The sequence below is a fragment of the Myotis davidii genome, unplaced genomic scaffold (assembly GCF_000327345.1).
Source record: "Myotis davidii unplaced genomic scaffold, ASM32734v1 scaffold26, whole genome shotgun sequence".
Classification (NCBI taxonomy): domain Eukaryota; kingdom Metazoa; phylum Chordata; class Mammalia; order Chiroptera; family Vespertilionidae; genus Myotis; species Myotis davidii.
In genome coordinates, this window is record NW_006299245.1 from 5,906,248 (window position 1) to 5,920,435 (window position 14,188).

The 14,188-nt window shown below is 39.8% G+C and overlaps 1 protein-coding gene across 1 annotated transcript in view; it reads left to right on the plus strand.

Annotated features, from left to right (window-relative positions):
* The window catches only part of LRRIQ1 (leucine-rich repeats and IQ motif containing 1), a 231,251-nt gene that overhangs the window by 29,611 nt on the left and 187,452 nt on the right, over positions 1 to 14,188 (plus strand). The window contains exons 3-6 of the mRNA XM_015571113.1: positions 2,724 to 2,815; positions 4,617 to 4,731; positions 5,573 to 5,796; positions 10,173 to 10,247. Coding sequence (XP_015426599.1) covers positions 2,724 to 2,815; positions 4,617 to 4,731; positions 5,573 to 5,796; positions 10,173 to 10,247 — 506 coding nt within the window. The remainder of the gene's footprint in view (positions 1 to 2,723; positions 2,816 to 4,616; positions 4,732 to 5,572; positions 5,797 to 10,172; positions 10,248 to 14,188) is intronic.

The following is a 14,188-nucleotide window of genomic DNA, read 5'->3' on the forward strand; positions in this document are numbered from 1 at the left end:
CGTGGGAGAGGGGGGGGAAACCTGCCACAGCGCCTGGGAGCTGGAGAGGAAACCCGCCAAAGCGCCTGGGAGTGGGAGGGGAAACCCAGCAGGAGCGGCTGGGAGCTGGAGAGGAAACCCGCCACAGCGCCTGGGAGCTGGAGAGGAAACCCGCCACAGCGCCTCGGAGTGGGAGGGGAAACCCAGCTGGAGCAGCTCGGAGTGGGAGCGAAGCCTGCCTCAGCTTGTTTCGCTCCCCTCTCTGCTTGGCTCCAGCTACTGGAAGCCCTATTCTTGCAGGAATCTTCCTGCAACGGGCCTCTAGTATACTATATTAGGCTATATACTAATTTAGTTATAAAAAGGTACATATTTAAAAAATACAATTATATAGTCATAACACATACAATAGAAGCCAGAGTCTAAATCAGTTTTGAAGATAGATGTATTGATTAGGACTTCCAGTTGTAGACATCAGAAGCCATTGAGGGTATTTGTTTGTGTGTTTGTTTTTATGGGTAGAGTAAATGTTCTGGTTATTTATTACTGCAAAACAAAGTGGGTGATTTAAAATAACAATTTGTTCTTATCTTTTATGATTCTGTCAGTTGACTGGGGTTAGCCGAGCAGTTCTTGCTTGAGTATCTTATGCATTTGGAGTCACATGTTGAGTAAGGCTGCAGTCACCTGAATTCTTTACTGGATTGTAATTCCAAGATGGCTCACTCAAATGTGGCAGTTGGTGCTAATTATTGGCTGGGTGTTCAGTTGGTTGATATCAACAGGAGACACCTGCATGTGGTTTGTCCCTATGGCCTGCATGGCACCTACATGGTGAGAAGTACCATATCACGAACAAAATACCAAGAGACAAAGGTGGGACCTTGTAAGGCTTCTTATGACCTACTAGAGTCCTGGTGCATAAAAATTCATGCACTGGAGGGGTCGTCCCTCAGCCCAACCTGCCCCCTCTCACAGTCCAGGATCCTCAGGGGTGGAGGCGACCCTGCAATTGGGGGAAGGCTATGCCCCCATCACACCTCTGCTGCTGCCACTGCCGGCAGTGTAAGCCTCGGCCGGCCCTGGTTACCTGAGCCTTGGGCTGGCCCTGCATGGCTGGGCATCTGCCATCTGAGGCTTGCCTGCGCCTCGGGCCAGCACTGGGTAGTGGCCACTGCCATCTGCAGCTTTCCTGAGGCTCAGTCAGTGGGGGGTGCAGGAGGACCTGAGCCCCCCGGCAGGGCTGAGGGGACTCTGGCAGCAGGCACACAGGGTGGCCAGCCCCTGCTGAGGAACGGAGGATGCTCTCAAAGACATGAGTTATAACTTCCAATTTGTTGGACACCAGAGTCCGGCTTCAGCTTCAGGGGAGGGAGGAAGAGAGGGATGGGCAGCTCGTTGAATGAGTGCAGTTAGTGGGGAGTGCAGGAGGACCCGAGGCCTCTGACGGGGCTAAGGGGACTCTGGCGGCAGGCACGCAGAGCAGCCGGCCCCGCCCCCACTATGGGCGCCGCCATCTTTTTGATGGGGTGACAGTCAATTTGCATATTACCTCTTTATTATATAGGATTCTCAGATCATGCAACATCATTCCTACCAGATCCTGATGGTTACGCAGGGTTAGTCTCGGTTCTGTGTAGGAGGACCTATGCAGGGTGTGCATACCAGGAAATGTGGGAGGAGAATCTTTGGAGACCTGCTACAACAATAAGTAACAGATTGTTGACAGAACTTAAGAAACAGACTGTGGACTGACTATCCAATTTGTACAAAACACACACACACACAAATTGTAGAACCTGTCTGCTGTGGGAGCTTGCTGTCTGATATAATTAAGAAAGTCAGAGACATTTATTATCTACTATGCACTCCTGTCTCCAAACCAAAGCTCCCTCTATCTATCATGGTTTGGGCCAAAAAAAAAATGTTAAAATATAGCTCCCTGCCTCTCTTCACACATAATATTTTTATAAAAATAAAGAATTACACAGATGTATCAGTTGATAGAACCTAAGTCACCCTTCAAAACCTAGCTTAAAGGGGATCTGGAGAATGTTATTTTTGCTCTACAGCCCCTCACACAGGAAAGCATGCCAGAAAGATTGTGCATAGTTATGGAAGAGGAAAATCTGTATCTGACAAAATAGTTGTGAATGGAAAGTTAACCAGCAGAATTGTCCTCTTAAAAAATATTTTACTGTCAGGAAACATTACCATGATCTAACACATTAAATGAATAAGGAAAAGAAACATAACTACATCTACACAGATAATACAAAGACTTGATAAAATAAAACAAAAACTCATAAACTCAAGAAAGAAAGTTTACCTCATTCACATGTTAGTAATTATAATCTTTCAAACTAATAGTTTTATTAAAGTCAGTTTCAATATCTTGTGTAAAATTATATTGCCAGTTGTAGCAAGTAGAATTAAACTTTTGTTGATTTCTAATCAAGACGTCATTACAATATCAAACAAAACATTATTATGTGTATGTGGAGAATAAACTTTAGAATATAAAAGGGGATACCAAATTAGTGATATAAAAATTTGTTACATTTTAGAGTAAAAATTACAGATTTCCTCTGTTCTTTATTCTTCGTTGTTTTTCTGTTGTTTTGTTACTGATCAATAATATGCTATGATAGAATTTGAGATTAAAGGATGTTGGGAGGTTTGAAATTTTAATATGTTGTTCCTTACTCTAATATTTAAGGTTAAAATGTTTTTTCTTTTTCTAGGCTACACTTATGGAGCAGTTTCTAATAATCATATGCACTTAAGAGTAGAATTATCAACTGGATATAAAGAAAACTCACATCAATTAATGAAGGTATATGTTCAACATTTAACTAAAATTACTCATTATTACCTCTTCTCTTACACCAGATGATATTCACTGATTTAAAGTTCACTGATTTAAAAATTAAAATTTAAATAGTTTTTAAGCAAATTATTTTTAGTTTTATATTTTCCTTGGCATATAAAATAAAACCACTCAAATTTCAATGTTTAAAAATATTAGAAATAGAAATTTGAAAAAAAATGAAACATCACTACTTGAGAAGTTTATGTGTATGTAGATAAAAGAGTAGAATGATAGTGCATCCCCCCAAAAAACTCTGACCCCCCCCCGAAAATGAATATACTCTAGTGTTTATTGCCTTGCTTAGGAATGTAATGTGTTCCAGCAGAGATTTGAAATATCATATAGAAACTTTCAACTTAGAACATCTTATGTTAGTTTTTCTTTAAAGATATAATTGAATACTCCTAAAATATGAGTAAAGGAGAGTTAGCATTTTGGGTTAAAACTCCCACAAATCTATTCTACAGTTTCAGTATCTTGGATTTATTTTTTTAACTCTCATTTTATCTAACTGTATTCCTGCTCCCTAAGATGTCGAAAATAATATGAAAATTATATGTATTTCCTTACTTGCTGTTTTGATAACACTAAAATTTGAAATATTAACTTAGAATTATCATACTGGTATTTCATTGGAATAGATAATCTTTTCATTTCCATCTAAACCAGTGGTTCTCAACTTTCTGGTCCTTTAAATACAGTTCCTCATGTTGTGACCCAACCATAAAATTATTTTCGTTGCTACTTCATAACTGTAATGTTGCCACTGTTATGAAACGTAATGTAAATATCTGATATGCTGGATGGTCTTAGGCGACCCCTGTGAAAGGGTCGTTCAACCGCCAAAGGGGTCGTGACCCACAGCTTGAGAACTGCTGATCTAGACTCTGGTGGAATCTAACCATAGAAAAGTATTCATAAGAATTATGTCTTATGTATAATTCAGATTAAAGTAGGTAATAGTCCTGGTTTTTAAACATATTGAATAGATCAGAAATTTGTATATGTGAAAAACCACTACAGGTAAGAAAGATAAAAATGTATTAGGAGGAAAACAAATATTGGTAAAAATATTTTAAAATGATTATCAAGCAGTTTAGGTAATTGATGTGGATTAATATTATAGAGTGACTAGAGTTCTGAAAATCATAAGGTTAAAATACAGTCAGCTTGCATGGGAAAAACATTCACCATGAAGACAATGATTATGAATGTGCTATAGAATTATATTTGAGAAGGGTTTGAAATCAATAAAGTTATAGCTATAAATCAACAAACAAGAAGTGCTGGTGAGGATGAGGATAAAAGGGAACCCCAGTTCCCTGCTAGTGGGAATGCAGACTGGTGCAGCCACTGTGGAAAACAGGGTTTTCCTCAAAAAATTAAAAATGGAACTCCCATTTGATCCAATGATCTCACTTCTAGGAGTATATTCTAAGAATCCCAAAACACCAATCAGAAAGAATATAGGTATGTTCATAGCAGCATAATTTACAAGAGCTAAGACCTGGAAACAGCCCAAGTACCCATCAGGAGATGAATGGATAAAAAGGTTGTGGTACAATTACACCATGGCGGAAGTGGGATGGAGGGGATCAATGGGTGAGGCGGGGAAGGGAAAGGGGACATTTGTAATACTTTCAAAAATAAAGTTTTAAAAAAAGTTGTAGCTATGTGTATAGGCATATTTTCTATATTATTTAACTGATAGCTTGATCCTCTATTTTGGTTCTCTTTAATCACTGGTATTCTTTTAACCTCTTAGATATTATCTGAAATAGAAAAAGGAGAATTTCTGAGAAGTAATACCCGCTGTGACAGTCCTGATTCTGTTCCAGAACCTGGTCCTTATGAACATGTAGATGAACATATTTTTCTAGGTGGGCAAAACTCAATGATATTTTTGATAATTTTTATTCTGATTATAGTTATCTTAGGAAATGTAGAGATTTTTCTTTTGACAATTAGAAAAATACAATCATATATAATACTTTCACTCTGCTTATTTAATTACATACTCTCATAGTTTTGTTTAAGCTTCCTAAAGTACCTTGATTGAAATGTATTTATAATTTTTCTACATATATAGTTGACTGCAATAAAGATACTCAGCCTTGAATTTCTTAAGAATACAATAACTATCTAGGAGCACACACACATTATAATTTTAGATTAAGTTTTGTTGAGTAGTTTAAGGCAAGTTATGTGTTTTCTTTGTTGACTGCAGTGGAATTTCCATGTATATTTAAGACCATATTTTTTTACTAGAGGCCCAGTGCACGAAATTTGTGCACTCGAGGGGGGGCGTGTTCCCTCAGTTGGTCCTGTGCCCTGTTGTAGTCCGGGAGCCCTCGGGGGATGTGTGGCTGAGATCGGGCCTAAGCTGGTAGTCGGACATCCTTAGCACTGCCTTGGAGGTGGGAGAGGCTTCCGCCACCACCGCTGCACTTGCCAGCCATGAGCCTGGCTTCTGGCTGAGTGACGCTCCTCCTGTGGGAGCGCACTGACCACCAGAGGACAGCTCCTGCATAGTGACCAGTCATTCCGCTGTTCGGTCGATTTGCATATTAGCCTTTTATTATATAGGATTTTTATTTTATCACTTTTTCTTTGGTAACATGTTGAAATTATTTCTTCTTTTCAAAATTACTTGTATACTGCACAGTGGATCACTATTAACAGTTTTGATCTTAAAAATAATATTTCTCTTTATGACTGCAGATGATGGTGAAATAAATTTTGGATACTGTGAAGTGGAAGAAAGATGTAGGCAATCTTTTGAGGCTTGGCAAGATAAACAGAAAGAACTAGAAGACCAAGAGAAAGAAACTCTCAAAGCTCAGAGGGATAGAGAAGAAAAGCAGTTTCAAGAAGAAGAAGAAAGGAGACATTGCTGGATGAAACAGTTTGAAATTGAAAAGAAAAAATTAGAGCATATACAAAAGGTTTTTGTTTTTCATACTTTTTTTTTAATTAGTAGCTACTTTGAAGAGTATTGCTGTTTTGGAGTATAGTGTGGATTTACTTTTAATTACTCCTGATAATAGAGGCAATTGACTGGTTAATAATATTTAATATGGTTTCCTTAATTAGTTTTTATTGAAATTTATTGGAATTTCAGATACTGCTTTGGATCATGGGAGCCACTGAAGTCTTTGAGGTTTTAAAGATAGTCCTAGAAAGGATAGTATTTATAGCACAAACTGTTGCTTTTTTTATACCCTTCTAATTGTAGGAAAATATCACAGAATTTTGTTGATCATGTGGTGCCCTCACTGTGTGGTCTGATATATAGCAATTAAGTAAAACATATTTTGTTGAAGAGGTTCAACCAAGTAAATGATGGTTTGTACTTCAGCTCTATAATTGAGCTAATTCCTTGGACTAGACAATTTTTGGCATGGGAGACTTTTGTGTTGTAATTATTTCTGTTTTCTCCAACCCCACCTCAGGAGGTTTACACTCTGAGGTCACTACAGTGCCATATTAGGAACTGGTGGATTTTTAGGACCCTACTTGTGGGCTATCATGATCCCTAGAATCTCTAGATATCAGGCTGGACAGACTTGTCTGCCTAACATCACTAAAGCTGATTTACATGTTACCTAGAAATTGCTAGATTTGAAGGTTTCAAATAGAGAAATTACCATGTGGTCGTCTAGGCAGTTCAGGGTATTCTAGCCTTCCATGTTGAGTGTACTACATTTCCTGCTTATATAAAAAACTAGAGGCCCGGTGCACAAAAATTTGTGCACTAGGGCGGGGTCCCTCAGCCTGGCCTGTGCCCTCTCGCAGTCTGGGACCCCTTGGGGGATGTCCAGCTGCTGGCTTAGGCCCTCTCCCTGGGGTATTGGGCCTAAGCTGGCAGTCAGACATCCCTCTGGCAGCCCAGGAGCCCTCAGGGTATGTCCACTTGCCAGCAGGGAGCAGGCCTAAGCTGCAGTCGGACATCCTTAGTGCTGCTGAGGAGGCAGGAGAGGCTCCCACCACCACCCCTGTACTGGCAGCCGTCAGTCTGGCTTGTGGCTGAGCAGAGCTCCCCTTGTGGGAGTGCACTGACCACCAGGGGGCAGCTTCTGCATTGAGCGTCTGCCCCTTGGTGGTCAGTGTGTGCCATAGTGACCAGTCATTCCCAGTAGTTCTGCAGCTAGGGTCAATTTGCATATTACCCTTTTATTATATAGGATAAACAAGTTAAAGTAATTGTAATATTGTAGAGCCACTTTGGTCATATATTTTTTCTCACGAAGTCTAAATTTTTAGCTTTCTTTAGGTATATTTTCTTTCTACTAATCTGATAAATATGATCATTACTATCATAAAATTATGATTTAAAAAATGACATTAGTAGGTTTAGTGAATTCCTAAATATGTGCTTTGTTACAACTTGAGGCTTAAAATTTCTGTTGGGGCTATTTCATAATTTTATAATGATGGGTTTTAAATATGTGATTTACTTCCTTTTAGTAGCTCTTTACTGTACCCCTTGTTAGTGTCCTCTTCTCCTCAAAACTGCTATTGTCAATCTCTTTTCATGAGTTCCACCCAACTGCTCTCTCCTTATTATTAGCATATGATCACATAACATGTTTGCATTAATTACAAGCTTTGTCTTCTTTGTAATCGCATATCTATTTAGTATCTATCTCTGTACTCACCTTTTCTTTTGCCATTGCTTCTGTATCATTATCTCAGTAACAAGCGTTTCCTCTTCAACTAAAGTTTAACTTTTTCTCCTCCGCTTTCTCATTTTCCAGTTTACCCCTGCTTTTTGTTATATTCAAAACACCCCTTCCAACTTCCTCCTTTCTTATTCTTATAAACATGTTCAGTTTTCTCCTATCCTAGAAACAAAACAAAGGGAAAACCATGAGATTACCTTTGTTCATAATATCTCATTTTATCAAGCTCTTTAGCTCTACTGATCATAATCAGCTTCTTTAAAAAAATATATATATATACATATATATATATACGCACACACATATATATACCCACATATATGGAGATATATATATATACATACATATACATATACATATATATACATATATATGTGTGTGTGTATATATATCATGTTTTTATTGATTTTTAGAAGAGAGGAAGGGAGAGGGAGGGAGGGAGAGAAGCATCTATTTGAGGGAGGAACATGGATGGTTTGACTCACACACACACCCCAAAATTGCAACCTGGGCATGTGTCCTGACTGGGAATTGAACATGGGATTACACTCAACCAACTGATCCACACAGGCCGGGCCACAGTCCAGCTTCTTAAAAGAGTGTTATTTTTTATATACCCATTTCCTTGTTTTGTTCAATTGTAAACCTGCTAGTTATTTACCACCATCCCACTGAGTGAGACTGTTCTTCTCAAAACTAACCAATGACTTCTAAGTTACCATACTCACAGGCTCATTTTCAGTTTTTATTTTGGTCTCTATTATATTTTATGCCAGTAAAAATTTGATTGTTGGCCATTTCTCTTTCCCATGGGGACCACACTGCCTTGATTCTCTTTCTTATATGTTTGGAATTTCCTCCTTGATATCCATTTTAAGCTTCTTTTTTCTTTCTCCTTGAATATGACACCACCAAGGATTTCTTTTTTGTTTTGTTTTTTAATTCTTTATTGTTGAAAGTATTACACATGTCTCTTTTACCCCCATTGTCCTCTCCCAGCCTGCCCCTGCGCCCCAGCCTTCCCCCCACCATTCCCTTGTCCTTTTCTTATTAATCTCATCTCATAGCCTTAGCTGTTTAGAAGCAAATCTATATTTATAACAAAAAGTAAACTAATTACATAACTCTCCTACAGATACTTCACACCTAGAACTTAATATATCTAAAACGGAGTGCATTGTCTTTCTTTCTGAATCATGTTCCTCCTCTGGTATTCTTTATTTTGGTGAGCTACACTACCATCATTGCCCAAGCTAGAAAGATGAGGACCATTTTTTACTCTTCCTTCTCTTTTATTATCCTCTTCTTTTTAAAAATAGTTGTATTATCTATCTTTTCATCCATATAGCTACTGCTGCTCCATAGTTCAGGGTGTGCTAATGTCTAGCTTTGGATATTTATTATGTTCTCTAATTGATCTCTCTACTTTTTATCTTCCACAGACTCATCCACCACAGTGCTGTCAGGAGGCTATTTTTTTACGTTCTTAAATCCCATCAAAAGTTCCCATAGTTCACATAAGACAATTTCCAAGGAAAATTTTACATTACCTTTATATCCAATGAGTTGGCTATTTGTGGCAGTTTCATGTTCACATTATGTTTGTGTCTGTTCTTGCTCCTGCCACTATCCAGAGGCCTTCATTAATTCTCACATGGACTTTGCTAATATCTATCTTACTGATCATATTGGTGTCTCCTGGGTTTTCTGTCTCTAACTCTATCTGGGCTGACATTATGATTTTCCTAAACACAGAGCTGTCATCATTTTTTCTAGTTCAAAAACATTCAATACATGTCTGTCCAACCTCTTGAAAGACTACTAATTTCAAATACAATCTTCTGCATGAAACCATTCACGATCCACCAATTATAACACCTATTCCTATGATTCTATATAATCTTCTCTTTCAATAAACTTATTCTGCTAAATTTGGAGTAATGTGTGAACTTGTGAGAATGTTCCCATATTAAAGGTCAATTTTTAGAGTAAAAGGGATTATATTTTGCTTATTTTTGTTTATTCATCAGATCCTTAACAAAATATGTGCTGCTAAAATGTTATTAAAAGAAAACCACACCCTAGTCAGGTGGCATCGTCCTACACACCAAAAATATTGCAGGTTCAATTCCCAGTTTGGACACATACCTAGGTTGAGGCCCACATGGTAGGTAACCGATCAGTGTTTCTCTCTCACATTGATGTTTCTCTCTCTCTCTCTCTATCCCTTAAAGAAATATTAGCCACTGAACTGATTTACTATGTGAATTAAGTGGGATGGTGTGGAGAGAAAAATATTGTAATGCAAAGCCCATCTTATGACATTATTTGTCATTTTGGCATTGTCCAACACTATTTCTAGCTGATGTTCTTTATTATGTGAATAAACATGCTCAAATAAATAAAACAACTTTCCCAGGTTACAAACATCTTTATGTGTTCAAAACGGGAACCCTAGGTGTTATTTATATGATGCTTTAGGTTGAGATTAAAGTTTTTATCCCAGTACTAATAACTGAGCACCATTAACTGAGTTGTTTTAACCATTATTTACAAATATATGTTGTGAGAATCATGTATAATGAACATAATGTTTTCTGACATTTGAATCTAATATTTTAATATTAACGTGTGTTCAGCAAGAACAGGCCAAGATGAATGATGAGCTCCAAGAAGAAGAGAAAATGTGGAAAGAGAAATTTAAACAACATGAGGTATCTATTTGTTGTTTTTACTCAGTGCAACAATCATTTTCATTTGAAATAAATTACTATGCCCGAAATGGACATTTTAAAATGATATTGCTTAGCTGGTGTAGGATTTAAATTACTAAAGTTTTAAACATTCATTAATCATTAGAAACTGTTCTTGAAATAGAATATCCTGATAATGAAAAGAAAGTGGTTGGTAGTGTATATGTCTATATAAAATTATAATTCTAAATTTTTTTAAGGTTTGAAATAAACTATTATGAGCATTTCATTATGATTGAAAATTATTATGAAAAGTCACTGCATTTCTTGAACACAATTAGTTGAATGTACTAAATAACCCCTTTGAATTTAAATCATTCTGTTGACATGTTAAATTTTAACTTTTATTTATCCATTTTTATATAAAATTATTTTAAGTAATCATAAGGATAAAATAGATAAAAATTTCCATAATCCTGCTATTCAGCTAAACTTATAAGCTTTCTTTGTATTCCTTCAAATCTTTTCTTTCTTTATATAAATACATTCCAGGAAAGGTAGGTTTCTACTGGCCTTATTTTTTTTATTAAAATACTAGAGGCCTGATGCACGGATTCGTGCACTAGTGGGGTCCCTTGGCCTGGCCTGCACCCTCTCGCATCTGGGACCTCTCGGGGGATGTCAGGTAGCTGGTTTCAGCCCGATCCCCACAGGCTTGAACCCTGCAGACCTGATCCAGACAGGAGGGAGACTGATCCTGTGTGTTGTCTGTCCCCTGGTTGTCAGTGCACATCATAGCGACTGGTCGACTGGTCATTTGGTCATTTAGGCTTTTATATTTATAGATATTTAGCATATAACATTGTATAAGTTTAAGGTATAGACATGTTGATTTGGTGCAGTTACATATCTACACTAATAAAAGAGAAACATGGTAATTGGCGTACGACCGCTACCCTTTTCATTGGCTAATCAGCGAGATATGCAAATTAAATGGCAGCCAAGATGGTGACCGGCAGCTGGGCAGCTTGAAACTAACATGAGGCTTGCTTGCCTCAGTGACGGAGGAAACCAACTTTCCCGCCTACGGCTGCAGGCCTCTGAGCCTGCAGTTTCAAACATTGTAACAAATACCGCCGGACTTCAGCCAGCAGGATCGCAACATTGTATGCAAAGGCCAGAAACCTACTTTCAGCAGCGGAGGCCTAAGAGCTGGAGCCAAGCCTCAAGCTAAAGCTGGCCCAGAATTAAAAAAAAAAAAAAGGAAAAAAGGAGCGGTTGGGAGCTTCAGTCACCCCCAGCCTGAAAACAGCCCTCAGCCCCTCACCCAGACTGGCCAGGCACCCCAGTGGGGACCCCCACCCTGATCCAGGACACCTTTCAGGGCAAATCAGCCAGCCCCCACCCATGCAACAGGCCTCTATCCTATATAGTAAAAGGGTAATATGCCTCCCAGCACCAGGATCAGCGGAGCCGCGAGGCCTCCCGGCACCGGGATCAGCGTGACGGGGCAGCGCCCAAACCCCCTAATCACCCTGTGGCTCTGTGTGTGACAGGGGGCGGTGCCCCAACTCCCCTATCGCCCCTACTCTGTGAGTGACACGGCGGAGCTCCTCAACCCCCTGATTGCCCCTGCTCTGTGTGTGACAGGGTGCGGAGCCCCAACCCCTAATTGGCCCTGCTCTGTGTGTGACGGGGCGGCGCCGCAACCTCCCCATCGACCCTGCCTTGAGTGTGACGGGGTGGTGCCCCAACCCCCTAATCAGCCCTACCCTGAGCGTGACTAGGGGTGGCATCACAACATCCCAATCCACCCTGCTCTGTGCATGACAGGAGGCGGCGCCCCAACTCCCCAGTCGGCCCTGCTCTGAGCCTGACCAGAGGCTGCACCTAGGGTTTGAGCCTGCCCTCTGCCACCCAGGAGCAGGCCTAAGCCAGCAGATCGTTATCTCCCGAGGGGTCCCAGACTGCGAGAGGGCACAGGCCGGGCTGAGGGACCTCCTCTCTCCCCTAGTGCACAAATTTTTGTGCACCGGGCCTCTAGTTATATAATAAAGAGGAAGAGTAACAGCCGTCTTCTTAAGTGAAATGATGAAAGGGAGAAAACAGTAAAATAAAATAAGCGTTAAATGTTAATGGTTTTTGATACTCAGTGTTCTTTGAATCCTTAATCTTACCTACTTTCTGGATCAGTTTGATTTCCTATAATATGTATCAAAATACTTGTCTAGAAACATTTTTGGATGGAAAATTTTCTCAGTCATTGTGCCCTTGAAAATTTTTTTATTTTTGCTTTCAAAACTGAATGATTTGTTTCCTTGGGTTTACAATACAGATTTATTACCATTTAGTTTAAATAATTTAAAGGTATATTTCCAGTGCATATTTATTTAATTTTACATTCATCCGCATATATTTACTTATTTTCTGTTGTCTGCCAGATACTTCTCTGAGTGCTCAAGATACAGCAATGTATCAATAGAAAATAACCCATGCCTTCAGGAACCTTACATTTCTTAGCGTTCTGAACTGTTATTACCATTTACATGAATGTGTGTGTTTTACCTCAGCTTTTTATCTTATGCCATTTTCTTGGTTTAAAGAACATTTTTTCTATTCCCTTTAAACTTTCTCAGTTCTTTATTCTGGAAATTCTACTAGTCATGTGAGTTTCTGTGTTGATCCTCTTTACACCTAAACGGCTCTGTCATATAGTTCCTGTCATTATTTTGTATGCTGTTTAGGGAAAACACCTGTTTTAGAAGGTTTTCTTTAAGCAGTCAGCTGTTAAGCCATTCTATTTTTATTTCTGTTTGAGTCCTTTTTTTTTTAACTTGAGTACTTACATTTTATTTTTAATGAGCTTCTATTTAAATATGTTTTTCTAACTTTTTATTTATTTAAATTTTTATTTAGTTTAATAACTACCTTTTCTCAGAAATTGGTTCTTCTGCTTATTAAACTGTTTTATTGCCTCTCATAATTTTTGTTAGTTTCCATCAAATATTTGCTGAATTTTATTGATCTATTTGTTTTAGGATTTCAGTGACAAAGAGATTTTCTCACCTAACTCCAAATAGTCTCATTTAAAACAATACATATGCTTATCAATTTTCTTAATAGTTATGAAAGAATAAGATGTGTGACTAGGTTAATTCTGCAGTCCCTGTGCTAGCTCTGGGAGTCTCCTTTATCAGAACTCCCTTCTCAGAAAGTTGAAGTCCTTTGGTCCTACACAAATTTTGGCTTGTGGTTTCTCTTGCTTGTTCTCTTGTGTCATTATATATATACTAGAGGCTGGGTGCACAAAAATTTGTGAAGTCGGGGGGAAGGGGAGGGGTCCCTCAGCCTGGCCTGTGCCCTCTTGCAGTCTGGGACCCCTTGGGAGATAATGCCCTGCTGGCTTAGGCCTGCTCCCGGGTGGCAGAGGGCAGGCCCAATACCTAGGTGCAGCCTCTGGTTGGGCTCAGAGCAGGGCCGAGTGGGGAGTTGGGGCACTGCCCCCTGTCACACTCAAGGCAGGGTCGATGCAGAGGTTGTGGCGCCACCCACTGTCATGCACAGAGCAGGGCCAATCTGGGGGTTGGGGCGCTGCCCCATCATACACCCAGCAGGGCCCATCAGGGGGGTTGGGGCTCCTTACCCTGTCACGCACAGAGCAGGGCCCATCAGGGTGTTGGGGCACCTCCCCCAGTCACACACAGAGCCGGGCGGATCAGGGGGTTGGGGCACCGCCCTCTATTACCCACAGAGCAAGGCTGATCAGGGGGTTGGGACACCGCCAAGGTCACACTCAGGGCAGGGCTGATGGGGAGGTTATGACTCTAGCCCATCACACACAGAGCAGGGCCCATGGGGGCGGGGGGTGGGTTGGGGCACCGTACCCTGTCACACACACAGCAGGGCCGATCAGGGGGTTGGGGCGCCTTCCCCTGTCACGAACAGAGCCAGGCAGATAGGGG